We start from the raw sequence: 18,094 nt of genomic DNA on the forward strand, positions 1-18,094 counted from the left end.
ACTGACTGTGAGATTCATGCAGCAGGTTAAGTGTCACCAAGGGGACTCTCCCCCCAACATTATAAAAATTACATCTTCTCTATAGTTCTTTCTCGTTTTCTATTTTTTTCTTTTCTTTTCTTTTTTGTTTTTTGTTTCTGCCTTGTTTGGGGGCCATACCTGGCAGTGCTCTTTGCTTATTACTCTTGACTGTGTACTCAGGGATCACTTTTGGAGAGCTCAAAGGACCATATGGAGTCTGGGTTTGATCAAACCCGGGTCAGACATTTCACTATCACTCCAGCCCCTTCTCTAACTTTTAACCCATTTCATTAAGTATTGGTCACAGAAGTATTGGCCGGTGGTAAGTAAACATGTTAATATTCTAGCTTACTACTAATCAGGAAAATGCACTGTCTAACAGAAGTTTATTTATACCATTCAGAGAGGGCATTTACTTCATTTACTACAGAATTTTGGCATCCAGAATCCGCATCTGATTCAGTAAATATTCTCTGAAGAAATAAACAGATGAGCAAAATTTTGAGCAAGTCAGTTTCTCAGAATCTTAGTGACTTCATTAATACAAAGATAGGGCTTAACAAGCTCAGTTGAAGGGACATGCTCTAGTGTACTTTCCTGCCATAAGTACTGAATAAGAAAATACATATTCCCCATATTTGCCATTTTCCTGACTACATCATTTTAAAGTCTTTTGCATCAGTTGGTTTTTTAAATACAAGAGCAAATACCGAGGGTTAAATTCATTTAGAGATTTTTAGTCCAGAGATAGGGCTCAAAACAACAGCACTAGGTTTTGTACGTGTACATATTTAGACATAATGAAAGACGGAAAAGGAACCAGGGACCCTGGGAGTTGGGAAAAAACAGGACTATGAATAAATGAATAACTTCTAAATGAGCGAGCTCACTAGATCTGCTACTTGATTGGTACTCTTTTACTGAGCAGCTTATTTTACTTCTCAGCAATTCTAACTGCTTCATCCATGTAGTTTGTTTTTTGTTTTTTAGCTTGCCGGTGGTGTATGTTAGGATAGAGCTGTGCTATCTGTTCTGTTACAGATGAGCAGAGCTTAAGTGGCATTCTGCCTGCACTCAGTGATTTGTTAATCAGTTACAGAACTGACATTAGGAGCTGGGTCTTCTGTCTCTGGCATATACTCTTCATGACATGCCACTAAGTATTTCTGTAATGTTCTAAAGAAGGCTCTCTGGGAGACAGATAGCCCTGCCCTGTTCTAGATAAGCCATTGTTACCTGATAGGCTGCTCTTCCAGGATGACCATTTTTCATGTTTCAAGGATCTACAGTTTGATCATTTTTTTTCCCAAGAGGAAGTAGCCTTAAATCATGCACCAAAAATAACGCCTTAACTGCTAAATTTTGCTTAGTAGGTGGTTTCCCAAGGATGATCCAATGCAGTGAGTCACCATTCGGAGTGCTTCTTAGCATTATTGCTTTTCCTTCTTCTTTTTCAATTAACCCTTAGTACTTTTGGTTAGATTTTTTTTTACGTTTAAAGTATTTCAGTTCACAGACTCCACACTGAATGCAAACCACTCTCACATGTGTCTCTTTTCCTTCTGCTTCTCTTTCTCAATCTGAGAGAACCCATGATCCAAGGGGAACAGTCAGGATCATGACCTCAGACAAAACAAGAGACAGGTTTTTGAAAATCTGTAACAGTTCCATCTCATCCCCAGTAAAAATGTTCAAATGTGAACTAATGTAAACAAATGCATGGGACTTTTATCATGGAAACTAAATCTTGACTGTGAGATATAAATGGTTCCCATATAGAGGGAATTGCTGAACGTTAGAAAAGTATTGCAATCCCTTGAATGAGAAGAATATTGAAATACTTACCTTTGCAAATTAATTTTAGGTTTATGCAATTCAAATCAGAATCCCAGTGGGGTTTTCTAAACTGCATTTGGAAAAGTAGATTGGTTAAAAATAGCCAATATTTTTTTGTGAAAAATAAGAAAAAAAGTATAAAGATTTTTGAAGAGAAACTCCTACTACAACATCTAAAAAGTATTCTGCAACTACGGTAATAAAAACAGTAAATAGGGCCAGGTTTGCATGCACCAGGTTCCCAATTTGACACCCAGCACTGATGCTTTCCCATAACGGCGCCATTGAATGTGGTTCTGGAAACCTCCAGCACCATATCACCTGCCTCAGCTTTGAGCTATCTGCCCTCTCTGCAGAGCTGATTGTCAGAAGTGATGCCTGGCCCCACTGTGTACTGCTTGGAAAGCACTCTACCTAACCCCCAACCCCACCCTCCACCCCTGAAAAAAAAAAAAAGTAAGATAATTGCAGAAGAAATGACAGATCTAAGGGGAACAGAATTAGAGAACACAGCAGTAAGCTTAATTTGGGGGAATGATACTATTTATTCTAAATATAATCCTGGAGAACACATGAGTATTTTCAGCAAATAAAATAAGGCAACTGATTTGTTGAAGTTGTTGTTGAGTTGTTGAAAGAAAAGTTGTAGTTTGATAGATTCTCTGTATTCCCTACATAAAGCAAGTAACAGATGGCCGAACACTGAGTATTAGAAGTGAAGTTAATCCAGAGCTATAGTACTAGCTATAATGCTATAGTATAGTATAGTACTAGCTTAGGTAGGGTATTGGCCTTGCAGGCAGCCAACCCTAGTTTGGACCCCAGCATCCTATATGTTACCGCAGAACCAGGAGTAACCCAAAAATATCACCAGATGTGGCCACAAAACCCCCCAAAAAATAAAATTCAAAAAGAGAAGAGGAGCTGTAGAAAATATTCATAGCATTTAAAATGGAGACAGTCTTTCAGTGCATTGAAGTAAAGGACTATTGCTGTATGTGAATTGATAATAATTGAAAGTTTTGTTAATCAAAAAATAAAATATTTTCAAATTTAATAAAGCATATAATAATTTTGGAGAAAATATTTTTGATCAACTTGATAAAAGCATACTATTTTTCATGAGGAAAGAATTTTGATTAATTGAAATGAATTGGGAAATACAGCAGTAGCATGGCCCAGTACCCCCCCCCCCCCCCGCCCCGCCACCATTGTCATTCACATGTACACGTGACTGAGTGAGGTTTAGAAACAGAGCCAGTTCAGATGACACAGGACCGTGAAAGAAATTGAGATCTTGTTTTCCATTCACATATTCTTTGTTCAAAAGGCAATTTAAGGAAACTGCACATTTTGCTATAAATACTTCGGGACAGTTTGTCCACATTGACACTTCTGTTTCCTAAACTGAAACCTCACTGGCCCACAGGGAGAAAAAAGACTGGCTTTGTTAACCAGTTTTCTTTCAAAAGCACATCCATATGGTGAGAGCTTCCTCTGATGAGTCATCCACAGTTGTCAAACACCAACTTTCCTTTGTTTGACCCAGGCAGAAATAAACCCTGTGGAAGTATGATTCAGGACTCTGAATTAACTGTGTTTTTTCCTCTCTGTATTCACATCTATCACAAACCCACTGTGTCCCACCATGAAAAATTGCTTTCTTCAAATATTACTTTAAAAAATCTCATTCAAACAGCCCTGTGTAGATAATCTGTGAAATTTCTGTGGAATGTTGTGCGCTTTGCTTCCTGTGCTAAATTGTTGAGTTATCACATATTGGATTCTACCCAAAATGAACTGGACAGGCCTATTATATTCATACAGGATCCAGTTGTCTTTACCATTCAAAAGGGGGGAAGTTGTTGTTATTGTTCTTTCATAATGTATGAATTGTAAAAGAGCAGGTAGAAATGTAATGTGCAAGTAGTTTTTTTAAATACGTCCTTGATCCTCTTCATAGAGGTTTGAGTCATACTGAATCACAGCTTTGTTATGACTTCTTACTACTTTCTTGTCTCTTTGTTGTCCAAACCAAGGACTGTCAACTAGGATTCTGATCCTGTTATAGGGATGGTGCCACATTAGTTTGTTTGAAGGAGAAGAAATCTTCAGAAAGACTGTCTTATCTATTTGTGTATAAAAGGAGAGGGGAAATTAAGTTATGCCATATATTTTAATGTTTTTCTACTTTTCTAAGTTCTCTACAGTGCACATATATTTTATAATCAGAAAAGTAATTGTACTTTTTAAAGTGCACATTCATCAACAAAAAATGCAATAAAACTGCCTTTCAAAAATTTTAACTGGCTCTCAACTCAGTAAAATTTTATCCTGAAAAAATAAATACTAATTTTAGTTGACTGATTGGGCTGGAATAGCACAACGGGTAGGGCATTTGCCTTGCATGCAGCTGACCCGGGTTCGATTCCTCCACCCCTCTCAGAGAGCCTGGCAAGCTACCCATGGTGTACTCAATATGCCAAAAACAGTAACAACAAGTCTCACAATGGAGACGTTACTGGTGCCTGCTCAAGCAAATCGATGAGTTGACTGATCAGTGCACTGATCCCCTGATTTTAGAGACATGGAAACATCATCACTGGTATTCAAGGACTAGTGCCTATATTTGCATGCTGGACATTTTTTTTAAAAAGTGGGAAGACTAATATTTCACCATTGGAAATAGTTTTAACCAATGATTGAATCCAACTAAAGATATTTTTGGATCATTTGTAATATTTTATGAGTCACATTTTTGCTTTCCCTTTGGGCAGTACTTTTTTCCCCCCTGAATAAGCTCCTTTAATCAACAGGCACTTCTACTTCACAAAATTTCCAATGATTGTTTTTCCTAAAAATCAACATCGGACCTTGGATTGTATCATAAAACTGACAGCTGGTGATGTCAATATCAGTTTGCAAGAGAGAGTGTTAGTTGTGAGCGTTGAGGTGATTATAATTATATACTGGAGGGCATACCCACTATAAAACCTAACAGGCAAAGACTCCCATAGGTAAAGATGTTTCACAGACAAAGATACTGGATTCAGAGATTAAAGGTAAGAAGTAGTGGAGTTGAAGGCTGGAGAGTTACAGTGCAGCAGGTAGGAGCCTTGCACACAGCTGACCCAAGTTCAATCCTGTCATCTTGTATGGTCCCCTGAGCATTGCCAGTAGTGATCCCTGAGCACAGAGCCAGGAGTATACCCTGAGCTTGCAGTCACGATAGATTACTCTTTCAGATGGGCTTACTTCACATTTTCTAACTTCTATTCCTTGTGTATTGCTTTGATACCAGCCTGTCATAGGGGAAAATTTTAACTCACTTGGGTCACCTTGATTTATGGGGCTAGTTTGTTTTCCATGGTATATGTTACTGATTAATTTCAACACTCTCTCCCACAATACCTAGATACCAGTTCAAAATCATTCTTAACATGCCCCTGGGAACTTATTACCAATCAATCAGATTGGCCAGAATTCAAAGATTAATTCTGTCTGTCATCTTAGATGGTGGGGTGCACCCTACCTCAGTCTTTATGGTAACTGCTTCTTTAGATTGTCCCCTTCCCTGTGTTATTTTACCATGTGAACTAAGCCAGAGGCAATACTTTCCCTAATCAAGAAGCACATAGTTTTACAAGGTTATTTGCTAAAAGCAGACTTTTTCATATAACTATGAAACTTTAAAAAACATTATAATCTGGTTAGAGAGCTAATCCAGGAGGAAAGGTGCTTGACTTGCATGTAGGTGACCCTGATTCAGTCTCAGGTACTACATATGGTCCCCTAGGGTTCATTCCTAAAATAGAGCCAGGAATAGCCCCAAATGTGCCCCAAAACCCTAAATTAATTATTTAGTTCAAATAAAAATAAAAAATAGAAAAGTTTTATTTTTTACTGTTGCTTGTTCTGAGTCAGCCGACTAGGATGCCAATTACTCCAGCTTCCTGGAACAGACAGTTTGCCCAGAATAGGGCATTTTACATGCTTATCGTGAACCATCCTGAGCAGATTGGACTGTTTATTCACCCTGTTCCTGAGCACCTTATCCAAATGGCTAGATACGAACCAGTATGAGTGCCTAGGTTCTTACTCATAGGTCAACTTTTCTTTTTCAGGAATACATGGTATACAGTATGGCTAAGAAATATTTTATTATAGGGTTTGGTAAGGTTGCAGCTTAGTTGAGTAATGTTTCTAGTCTCACTTTTCTTGAAGAATGAAGGTAATGCATAAACCCTAAACCCAGTTAATAATTTTAGTCTTAGGGCTTGAGAGATAGTACAGCAGGCAGAGTGCTTGCCTTGCATGCAGCCCACCCAAGTTCAGTCCCCTTCATCCCATGTGGTCCCTCGCCAGAATGAGTACAGAGCCAGGAGCAAGTAAGCCCTGAGCCACCACTAGGTGTGGCTCAAAAACAAACAATAATTTAAGCCTAACTAATCTACAGCAGTTTTTTTCAATGTTCTTAGTAATTCCTGATAACTTGTGCTTCCATGTACTACCATCCCCCTTGCTATAAGTAATCTTCCATCATATTGTCACTGAAGTTTCTTAATAGCAAGGCAAACTTAAAATGTTCGGATATTATTATAGAATTTCCACAGAAGAGGAAAATGGTAATCCAAATTTTAAGGTTTATCAAGAGGAAAAAGATAGCAAGCATTCACCCCCAGGGTATTGAGCCTCCCTTCCTAGGTTTCACTCAAGTGTTTTTTCCTGGCTTTAAAACTTTGTTTCAGATCAAAATCATTTATTGCTTGTTCATCTTCTTTAGAATTAGAGAATGAATATTTAATAATAGACTTAAGAATTCATTCAGCCTTTAGAACAGAGTTTCCCAAAGTGGGTGATACTGGAAGTGGGTTCTTGGGAGATACTGGAAGGATGGGATGAGCGGGGGGGGGGGGGGGGCAGGCAGTTGTAACCTTGTGTGCAATTTGGGGCACTTTTCTGTTTGTTCACTTAAAGATGGTAGATTTGCTACAAAGACAGTCTATAGAATGGGAAAGCTTATTCACCCAGTACCCACCTGACAAGGGGTTGACATCAAGGATATACAAAGAACTGGTTGAACTTGACAAGAAAACATCCAACTCCATCAGAAAATGGGGCAATGAAATGAACAGAAACTCTCTCAAAGAACATATCCGAATGGCCAAAAGGCACATGAAAAAATGCTCTTCATCACTAATCATCAGGGAGATGCAGATCAAAACACAATGAGATACCATCTCACACCACAGAGACTGGCCCACATCCAAAAGAACAAAAGCAACCGGTGTTGGCACGCATGTGGGGAGAAAGGGACTCTCCTTCACTGCTGGTGGGAATGCCGACTGGTTCAGACCTTTTGGAAAACAGTATGGACGCTTCTCAAAAAATTAGAAATTGAGCTCCCATTTGATCCAGCAATGCCACTCACAGAGGCAAAAAAAGTATAGTAGAAATGATATGGACTGGAGCGATAGCACAGTGAGTAGGGCGTTTGCCTTGCACGCAGCCAGCCTGGGTTCGATTCCTCCATCCCTCTCAGAGAGCCCGGCAAACTGCTTAGAGTTTCTCGCCCGCACGCAGAGCCTGGCAAGCTACTCGTGGTGTATTCGATATGCCAACAACAGTAACAACAAGTCTCACAGTGGAGACGTTACTGGTGCCTGCTCTAGCATATCGATGAACGGGACGTCAGTGCTATAGTGCTACAGTGCAGAAATGACATCTACACTTGTGTGATCATTGCTGCACTGTTTATAATAGCCAAAATCTGGAGAAAAAAAAAAACGAGCGCCCAGGAACAGATGACTGGGAACTGGAGCCATAGCACAGCGGGTAGGGCCACTGCCTTGCACGCGGCCGACCCGGGTTCTAATCCCAGCATCCCATATGGTCCCCTGAGCACCGCCAGGAGTAATTCCTGAGTGCAGAGCCCAGAGTAACCCCTGTGCATTGCCGGGTGTGACCCAAAAAGCAAAAAAAAAGAACAGATAACTGGTTAAAGAAACTTTGGTACATCTACACAATGAGGAATACTATGCAGCTGTTAGGATGAAGTCATGAAATTTGCATACAAGTGGATCATCATGGTGGAAAGTATCATGTTAAGTGAAATGAGTCAGAAAGAGACGGATAAACATAGAAAGATTGCTCTCATCTTAGAATATAAAGTAACAGAATAGGAGACTAAGACCCAAGAATATTAGAAATAAGGACCAGGAGGTTTTCCCCTTGGAAGCCGGCCTCACATGCTGGGGGAAAAGACAGCTCAGATAGAGAAGGGAACATCAAGTAAAGGGTGTTTGGAGGAACCACTCAGGTTGGGAGATGCGTGCCGAATGTAGACTATAGATCGAACACAATGGCCACTCCATGCCTCTGTTGCAAACCACAACACCCAAACGGAGATAGAGAACAAAAGAGAATGCCCTGCCACGGAGGTGGGTGGGAGGTTGAGATGTGGGTTGTAGGAGGGATACTGAGATCATAGGTGGTGGAGAATGGGCACTGGTGGAGGGATGGGTATTCGATCATTGTGTGACTGAAACGCAAACACGAAAGTTTGTAAGTATGTAACTGTACCTCATGGTGATTCACTATTTTTAAAAAATACAATAAAAATAAATAAGATACAGAGAATTATGAAAAAAGATAAGAAGAAATTAAAAAGATGATAGATTTACAAGGGGGGGCTTAGTGCTAATATTTTTTTAATCTCTGGAAAGACCTCAGTAGGCCAGCTAAATTTGGGGAGTTTCTGCAAGTGACCAGATAATTTCTTTCCTTCCTTTAGAACTCCATTGAACAATGGAATTAGAAAGAAAGAGGTAATGGAGATACTAGGAAAGAATAAACATGTAATTTGGTAAGGAAAGCATCAGAAAATATAATATTCCTTGTTGGATCCCAGACACAGAACTTACAAAGAAGCACTTTTGGCAAGTCAGAACCTTGGACCTTTCTTTCTCTCTTTCAGGAGACACAGTAAATAGGATCTGTTTGAGAAGAAAAAAATATATGTACATCTGATGATAAGAAAAATTAATTCCTATATTTATTTTTGAGGAAATTACCAGACTCGGCATCCCCTCTGTGACAGATACATCAACCCACTCTCTTAATTTGTGTTTATCTGGTGCTTGTGTAAGTGGCCCCTCCCTTCCCTGGTAAAAAGTCTTACTGTTCATCTCTATCTCCATGACAACTTTTCACTTTGCTTTTTTTGCCCTACTCCTTCCCTTATTACATACATGGACCTAGGATTTCTCTTTCTTGTACTTAATTCTTAACAGTCCTTCTGTTCTTGACTGGTTGTCCTTCAAATGTCTCTTTTCCTGGGGCCAAGGAAATAGTTCGGAGGTTAAGGCACATGACCGATCCCTGTTCCCCCCAAAATAATAAAATAACTAGTGTTCATAATATGCTACATATAGTAGAAAAATGCAGGAAAAATTATCCATAATTTTAATCACCCAGAGGAAAGCAGAAGATAGTAGCTTTGTAAGAGTGCCCTCTTTTCGTACAGAAACGTTTTAGACATTGCTGTTTAATTCTTATCTGATGAATCAGGCATTTGAGGAGAGTCTGAACATATTAGATTACTCCGAACCTCCACAGCATGTCTACCAGTGAATGTTTTGTTGAATATATGGTAAATATATATTTGATACTGAACTTTAACACTATGCACTTAATTATGTCTTCCAGGTATTTCGGCCTAAAACTTTTCTCAGCCATTTTTTAGTTTCCTTTTTTAGACTTTACTGTTTGGTTGGAAATACATTGCTTTTTTAGAAATAACTTTATTGGCAAGTTTATAGCTTTCTTTCAGTAACCTGATTGAAAGAAATAACTTAAATTGTGCAATTCAATGGTTTCTGGATTAGTATATCCAGTGTTACATAAACATTATCACAATTTATTACCTTTCTTCACAGAAAGAAACCCCATACCCATTAGCAGTCACTCCTCATTTCTCCCCAAACCCTTTTGCTTCAAAAGCCATAAATCTGCTTTCTGACTGGACATTTTCCTCTTCTGTATAAATGGAATCATGAAGTACTTGGTGTTTTGTTACTAACAAAACATGTTACTAACTAAACATGTTTTCAAGACTTGTCCATTTTGTAGTAGTGCTTTAATACCTTTCTCTGCCTAATGATACTCAGTTTTGTAGCCATAGTGTAACAGATTCACTTTATCCATTCATCAGCTGGTGGGCATTCACATTGTTTCCACTGTTTAGCTATTATGAATAAGGCCTCTGTTTGCATACATGTATAAGTTTTTGTGTAGACACATGTTTTTAATACTAGGGTTTGTTTAGGCATATGGTTTCAATATGTTTAGGTGTGCTTAATTACCTTTTTTCACAGATTTTTCCATTTGAAGTTGTAAATCATTGTTTTATGTATTATTTTTAGTGTAAAGAACATGTTAAGAGCTAAGTTAATTTTAATCTCCTCCTTCCTCCTCTCTCCTTTTCTCATTTAACCTGATTTGACTAATACAAACTTCAAGTCAGACATCTCCTTCCATGCCAAGGTTGGTCTTTTCCCCAAGTTCAGATCATCTTCCCTTTGAATGTCTTTGTTGCCATTCCCATGTTCCTGTCTATCTCCTTTAAGTACATGTCATCTCACCCTGGTACTGCCCTCCCTGAGCCTCCATGGTCTGCCTCCATCCCATCCAGTTGACTCAGTAAACCTCTGCCAAGCTTTCTCAAACGCTTTCTATGTGCTACTCTTTGCAGTCTGACAGGCCAGTGTGGCCCCTGACTAACCTGTGTTCCCTCAGGTATATCGCTTTTTTTTGGGGGGGGGGCTTTTTGGGTCACACCTGGCGATGCACAGGGGTTACTCCTGGCTCTGCACTCAGGAATTACCCCTGGCCGTGCTCAGGGGACCATATGGGATGCTGGGATTTGAACTCGGGTTGGCTGCGTGCAAGGCAAATGCCCTACCCGCTGTGCTATCTCTCCAGCCCCACAGGTATATCACTTTATTGTTCACAATCAGACCACCTCTCCACATTCGAGTTAAGGCCAAATGATTGCTCTAGGGCTCTCACAACTGCCAGTAAAATGAGATAAACTGCTCTATTTCAGGATTTGCAGTTACAGATCTTGTTTCCTATGGGGGCAAGGATCATCATGATAGTGTGTAGTTTACCTGTGTGTGTATGTATATACAACTATTCAGGTACTTCATATTTTAATGTGCTTGTATTGATAAAGGTGTGATGCAAATTTATTTAAAGCATAATGCTATTTAAAATAGCCTGCTTTATAAGGTACTGTACATATTATATCATATAATTTATATTTAGATATATGTTCGGGGTATGATTATCTCCCAGCACCACTATACTGAGTGATCATTCAATTAGTGTTTGCTAAGTAACAATTAATTGATTTGCTGCTTAGTTTGGTTATTTGAATAGGTGGTAATTTTAAAATGATAAGTTAACATTTTAACTTAAAGATAAGAGCTCAAGAACAGAGCATGGGAATGATTATAAAATAGACATTTCCTTAGGTAATAGTTTTTTGAAAGGTCATTTTATGAACATGGAAAATTCCTTTCCTAATCAAGAAAGATAGCAGCCAAACCATAGCAGTGGGTCAAATGCAGGTTACAAAGGTGTTCTATAGGGTGATCCATGACTTCCTCGTCCTTTCAGTACAATGAAAGTATTGTAACTGAACGATCTTTCATCTTCTATTATGCATGAATCATTTCCTTTCTATAACAGACATATCAGCGTACAAAAGGTCTCATCTGCTAGAAAACATACCCTACTTCTACATGTTGTTTTCCACTGTTGGTTGAGATTATGAGCCATATTTTATATTATTTCAGTTGTTTGCGTAAGAAGGCATTTGCGCTGAAACTTTGCTCTTTAAAAAAATTGTACTTCACTGATAAAAGACTTTAATACTCGGTGAGGATTTTTATTTATATATAAGTATATATACTTTTTTTTTTTTTTGCTAAAACGAGATGAAAGTATTTAGCTATTCAGAATGGATTACTCCCTTTTGGAAATTGAGATTCATCTTTATGGGAATTTTATCTTTTGTTTTGTTTAGGGGTCACACCCAACAATGTTCAGGGGTTATTCCTGGCTCTGTTCAGGAATTACTCCTGGTGGGCTTGTGGGACTATATATGGTGCCAGCGATCAAGCGTGGACCAACCACATGCAAGGCAAATATCCTACCTGCTACACTTATCCTACCTGCTATACTATCACTCCAGCCCCTTTTTTCTTGTTAATAAAAGTGTAACAGTATAGAGAATAAATAATGACTCCCGAGGAAGGACTTTTAGCCTTAAATATGACTTGGGCACTCACCGCTGGTGAAAAATGTTCCCTTCCTTTCTTTTATTACCATATAAATGTTTGCTTGTCATCCATAATGGTTGCCAGGTACAAGAGAGATCTACCATGTATGAGGTGAAAGTCTGTATGCATGTTTAGTCAGCAGTAAGTGTAATTCTATCATAAACTGGACTTTCTGAGTAAATGATAAATGTTTATAATACTACTTCAGTTGATCCTATGAGAGAAGTGTTTTTATATCTGTTTTACAGATAGAGAAAAGAAGACTGAAGGGGGATTAAGTAACTTCCCTAAGTTTGAATAAGAAGTGGGTTATGACTAGCGGTCACACCCAAAAAAACATCACCAATGACTATGTCCTTACCCCAGTCAACAGATGCCCTTAAAAATCTTGTATGTTCAAATCAGGGTGGTGGGTGGATGGATACCAAGTCACAAATTGAATAAAACTTTAAAAACCCCAAGATCCATCTTGTTTTGTCATCATGGTGTCCAGGATAATAGAAGAGAATTGATGCTACAGTGTGAAATAAATGTAATAATGCTATTGTATTTTGCAGTATCCTCCTTTTAGTTAAGAAAAAAAGATGCTCTAAATGTTTTCTTTCGTAGTGTTTATCATGCCATGTCAGCGTTATCTATTATCAAATGTAAAAAAAGAAGATATTTGAAGTAAATACTTGGAAGTAACCTAAATTTCTCTTTTTATAAAAACTCACTGCAATGTTGAGATTCACATGTTTTTCCCCAACTACTGTTTATCCTGTCACATATATTGGTTCCAGTGGGTATCATGGCAAAATCCCTCGAGGCTACTGTACAGTTTGTGAGGTTTCAAAGTAGAAAGAGACACGGGTCATGAGAGACAGAGTTTATACAGTTAACTATAACTGTCCTGAGATGTGAGAATGGAGAAATTCTTTGGAGTGGAAGGAGGACCGTAAAGAGGATGAAGAGAAAATAAATGTGTGCTTAAAATTAGAAATGGGTTCATAAAACTTAGATTCAGCAAGGGTCTTCAGCTGATGTTTGTGTAACACTGCCCAATCACTTGGGTCAAACTGCTAAAAATTTGAAAATTAATTGAAGGTAATTTTTGTCGTTTCTATTATTGTCAATGTTTAACACCCCCTCCCAAAGAGATGTGTATAAGAAACTTTTTAACTAGAAAAAAATAGTCTTCAGGTTTACCCTTAGTAGGATTTGTGTGTTGGGGGCAGGGTGGGGGGCGGTGGCTCACCCAGCAGTGCTCAGGGCTTTCTCCTGACTCTGCATTCAAGAAATCACTCCTGGAGGGCTCAGGGACCATGTGAGATGTCAACACATACCTGGGTCAGACACGTGCAAGGCAAACCCCTTACCTGAGGTTCTCCAACCCCTTGATAGGTTATTTCTATTGCTTATTTCATCTTTCAAAGATTAGTGAACAGATTTAGGAAGTTTCAGGGTGTGGAGAGGAATGTCTAAAAACAGACAAGCTGATAGAGCTCAGTCCCCTCCCTTCAGTATTCAAAACAAATGCAAAGCCTTTTCTCTCTCTTCTTTTTTCTTTTTTTTTTTCTTGTTTCTTCCACTTTTTGGGTTATACCTGGCAGTGCTCAAGGGTTACTCCTCGCTCTACACTCAGGAGTTACTCCTGGCTGTGCTTGGACCATATCAGATGCCTGGGACCGAACCCAGGTTGGCTGTATGCAAGGCAGACTCCCTACCTGCTGTACCATCACTCCAGTCCCGCCTTTTGTCTTTTATGAGCTCCTGCCTCATAGGATGTATGTAATGGGCCTTTTCTTTCTCATCTTAACTCTTCCTGCAGAGGTTCTAGGAAGTAGATTTGCAAGTATTAGGAAGAAATCTGTTTCACGGAAAAGAAGATCTTTCCAAGAATATTTTGGATTCCGTAGGTTGTTAGTATCCATTTCTCAGTCTTTTTCCATTAAGTTTTCCTTTATTTTCCTTGTGTTCTCCTGTGCTGTACTGCTCCAGACCTCTGCTTCTTCCCTGCTCAGCTCTGTGTGATCATAATAACGAACGAGTCAAGTCCGACTCATGTATATGTGTCTTAGCTGAATCATTCCTACAATTACAAAATTATTCAAGGTTGTAGAATTAAACTGTCCTCCACCATCAAACCCAAGAATAGGATCAGATATTAATGTTCAGATCTGTCAAATTATATGAATTAAAGAATGTTTAATCTGAAGAGAGAGGTTACTTAGAATAATCTCAGTGAAAAACTTGCCACGTTTCTTGCTTCAGTACATGGTCCACACGGGTCAGAAAACCTGGTAAAGCCAAGACTTCTTATCAAAGATTATCATTCATTTTTTAATTTTAATTTTTTATTTTGGGCACCATGGTTTATGAACTGTTATTAATAATGTTTCATCTGTGGAATAGTTCTTGCACTATTCCTTTTTTCCTCTTTTGTCCAAGAATCTTTAATTTAAAAACAGGTTATAGGGCCAGAGAGATAACACAGAGGTTAAGGCACTTGCCTTGCACAAGACCAATCCAGATTCAGCCCCCAGTACTGCATGTGATCTCCTGAGCACAGAGCCAGGAGTAATTCCTGAGCACTGTCAGGTGTGGCCCCAAAACCAAAATAAAGATAGTATCAGTTCAGTACAAGTTGCCTGGAGGTGACTCTAGAGTCTACCTGTAGTAACTTCATATTCCAACACGGCACATATGAGTGTTCCTCATATAATGAAAGTTTTCGTTCTTCCTCTGGATTCATCCTCTCTGTGTTTATGACATGCGTCGCATTCTCCATCATAAAAAACAGATATGTAAGCTATTCAAATATTTCAATCAAAATCTGAACAAATGGTTCTAAGAGTTTGATTCCATCGATAACCATCTTCTTGGACACCTTGGATTACCTGTTCCAGTTGGGCCTGTTCCCTCCTTCACATCACCTGTTTCTTTTGTTTGAGACAATAGATTTCAGACCATTCATTTTATAGGAGTTAAATGCATGCAGTCTGGGTTCACTGGGTCTATGAACTCAAACCACAGACTTCAGACTTACTCACCAGGTCTTTCTTAAGAGGCAAAAGTCATTCTGTGCTATGGAGCAAATCTTTCTTCTGGGTTTTTAGCATTTCCCCATCCCAGGTCTCACTAGCTACAGTAGAGCAGTTAAGATTTAGACTTTCTGCCTGCTACACGCATTAAAGAAGGCCTAACTGATGGACCAGTTCCAATTCACAGATGGATAGCACTTTTCATTTTGTGTGCTAAGTCCAACCAAAAAGTAGAGATTTCTGCTTTTTCTGGCTGTTTCTACTAAAACTTCTCACAGATGCACATAAGACATAGGCATTTTCTTAAACACACGAGGGAGTAGCAAAACATTAGACTGTGAAGGGACAAAATCTGAAAAGGGAGTTGAAACGCAAAACTCAGGGCATAAGCCACTGCTGCAGCTTACCATCACATTAGAACTCATAACATATAAATACAAAACTCAGGAGGTTGGATTACACAACACACACACACTCAGGAAAAAGATGGGATTATAACCTTGCCTGCAAACAACATCCATTCAGCAGAATTTCGTTTTCCGAAGGAAAGATGTCTCAATTGTGTACTTCCTCCCCACCCATAAAGAATATTTTGCTTCCGATTAAACAGTGGTAATGACAAATATGATTGAAATGTAGCCTAAGACAATTTCGTGCTTAATACTTACCTTTATTCTTTCAGGCCTCTTTTTCGTGGAAGTTCAGATGTTGACCAACTAGGAAAAATCTTGGAGTAAGTAGCAACTAGTTTTAACCTGTCTATAGCTTTCAAACGTTTACAGTGACTTTTTCTCTGCTGCTCATATAATATGTTTATCTTTATCTCTCCTGCCCCAAGCTGCTGCTGCAGACACTGTTTGTGTGGTGAGTGGGGACCTGGTGCTGCTCTGCGCAGAGCCCTTCCTGATGTGTGCATAAGGGCTCTGCTCTGGACGCTTGTATGTCGCTTCTGTGGTTCATTTTGCTGCTCTCCTTTTTCGCTTAGCTGAGCTCCAGTTTTAAAGTCGTTCATAGTGTTTTCTGCTTGAGCTCATTTCAGATCCACCACTAGAGGTGGCCATTTGGTGCCCTAGTTAGCTCATGCCCTGCCCACTAAATTTCCATCCTGTGCTGAGTCCTCTTAGTCAGGATGGTTTACATGGCGTTCTCATCGTGGACACAGGAGGGTATGCTACACTATCTGTTTTCCCTTAGAAGTCAGAACTAGGAAATGAGAATCCTCATCCCGATCCTACAGCTGTGGCTGAATGGTTTTACAATCTTGAGAAAGTTATTTAAAGCACCCTTGTAAAGGTCTTACATGGTGCTCATAAGTTTTCAAAATACCAACCCTTACGGGGCCAGAAAGATAGTACAGTAAGTAAGGTGCTTACATTGCATGCAGGGGATTCTGGTTCCATCCCTGGAACCACCTGGTTCCCGGAGAACCATGAAGATCGATCCACTGCGCATATAGCTGGGGGTAGGCCTGCGTACCACTAGATATCTCCAGTAGATAAATAAGAATTAAAATAGTAGCTCTTATTATAATGCATCACTAGGTATTTAATCTTCTTGTTCCTTAACTTCACCTGAAAAATGAAACTATTTAAATTATTTTAAGGGGAAGGATAGAGGGTAGGCTGATGGGCCACACCCAGTGATGCTGGGGATAAATGCCTTCATCCCTGTGCTATCTCTCTGGTCTTCCATTTAAATTCTCTTGAACATCCCTTTTTGTTCTCAGATCCTTCCATTCTAGTTGCCTGTCACACAGCTCCTTAATGATTTACTGAGATCCATTTATGTCCACATGGTTATGCACATGAGTTTGTGTTTGTGAGTTTCTGCTTCTTGTTTCTGGACTTCTCACTGAAGCAAGCCGTATGACATCCCTCTGATTTATGACTTTCCTTTACCCCATCGGAACTGGAATGGAATCAAAATAGAGATGGAGTAGGGAAAAGTAGGGGTCTGTGTGTGTCAGGGTTGGGGGAGGCCTTCACTATGGGTCTGTGACATTTTATAGGAATCCCAGTAATTTTTATAATATCATCACATTGTAAATCCTGAGAAGTGCCCCTAAAAATAAAATAATAATTCTGCCTTAGCACTATCTACTCAACAGAAACTGCTTCAGACAATCAGGATAAAACTAGAAACAAACTTTGTTCTTTCAGTGATTAGAAGCAGCCCCGATAGACTTCTGAATGTACCAGTGCTACTGCTGAGTCAGAACTAGAGCCTTAAACACTCACTGGTTTGGTTGTCCAGAGCTTTCCAGTTCAGGACAGCTATTGTGGCATTGTCCTACTGTTACTGACCACTTTGTAAGGTGGGCAAGTACAGAATAAAACTTCCGTGTCCCACTCTGCTTCTGGAAGTCAAGTTCCTCCATCACGGAGTGAGAAACTCCCACTGTGCTTCGCCACCATTGTTGAATGTATTCATGTGCACATGTTCTTAAAGAGGGAACTCTGAAAGTCAGGCATTCCAGTAACGCTCTCATAAAAGGAAAAATACTGATTACAGAGACCAACTTGCCTGATCCTAAAGTCCTTTCCCTACTATATACCCTGCCGACACCACCTTGGTGGGGGGGGGTTCTGTCCACTTCCATCACTGCAGTCTGTGCTAGTATTGTTGATGCTCCTAAATCCACAAAGTCAGAGATAAGACCAAAGGAAACACTTATGAGCATGATTGACTTGCTTCCAAGGAAAACCACTTCTACTTGGGGCAAAAACCTGGGAGTCTAGATTTCCCACAGAAGAAGAGCCATAATAAGTAAAAGTTCTATATGTTTTGTGCCTTGAGATTTTACTTGGTTTCTGTCCTCGTGTCACTGAAAGTGTTGTATTTCTTCTAAATGCATTTGGCTTAGAGAAA

At 39.3% G+C, this 18,094-nt stretch overlaps 1 protein-coding gene across 1 annotated transcript in view; it reads left to right on the forward strand.

Annotated features, from left to right (window-relative positions):
* Nucleotides 1-18,094, forward strand: part of CDK6 (cyclin dependent kinase 6) — a 216,167-nt gene that overhangs the window by 179,313 nt on the left and 18,760 nt on the right. The window contains exon 5 of the mRNA XM_004602179.2: nucleotides 15,909-15,959. Within this exon, the coding sequence (XP_004602236.2) occupies nucleotides 15,909-15,959 (51 nt within the window). The remainder of the gene's footprint in view (nucleotides 1-15,908; nucleotides 15,960-18,094) is intronic.

Source organism: Sorex araneus, chromosome 1 (genome assembly GCF_027595985.1).
Source record: "Sorex araneus isolate mSorAra2 chromosome 1, mSorAra2.pri, whole genome shotgun sequence".
Classification (NCBI taxonomy): domain Eukaryota; kingdom Metazoa; phylum Chordata; class Mammalia; order Eulipotyphla; family Soricidae; genus Sorex; species Sorex araneus.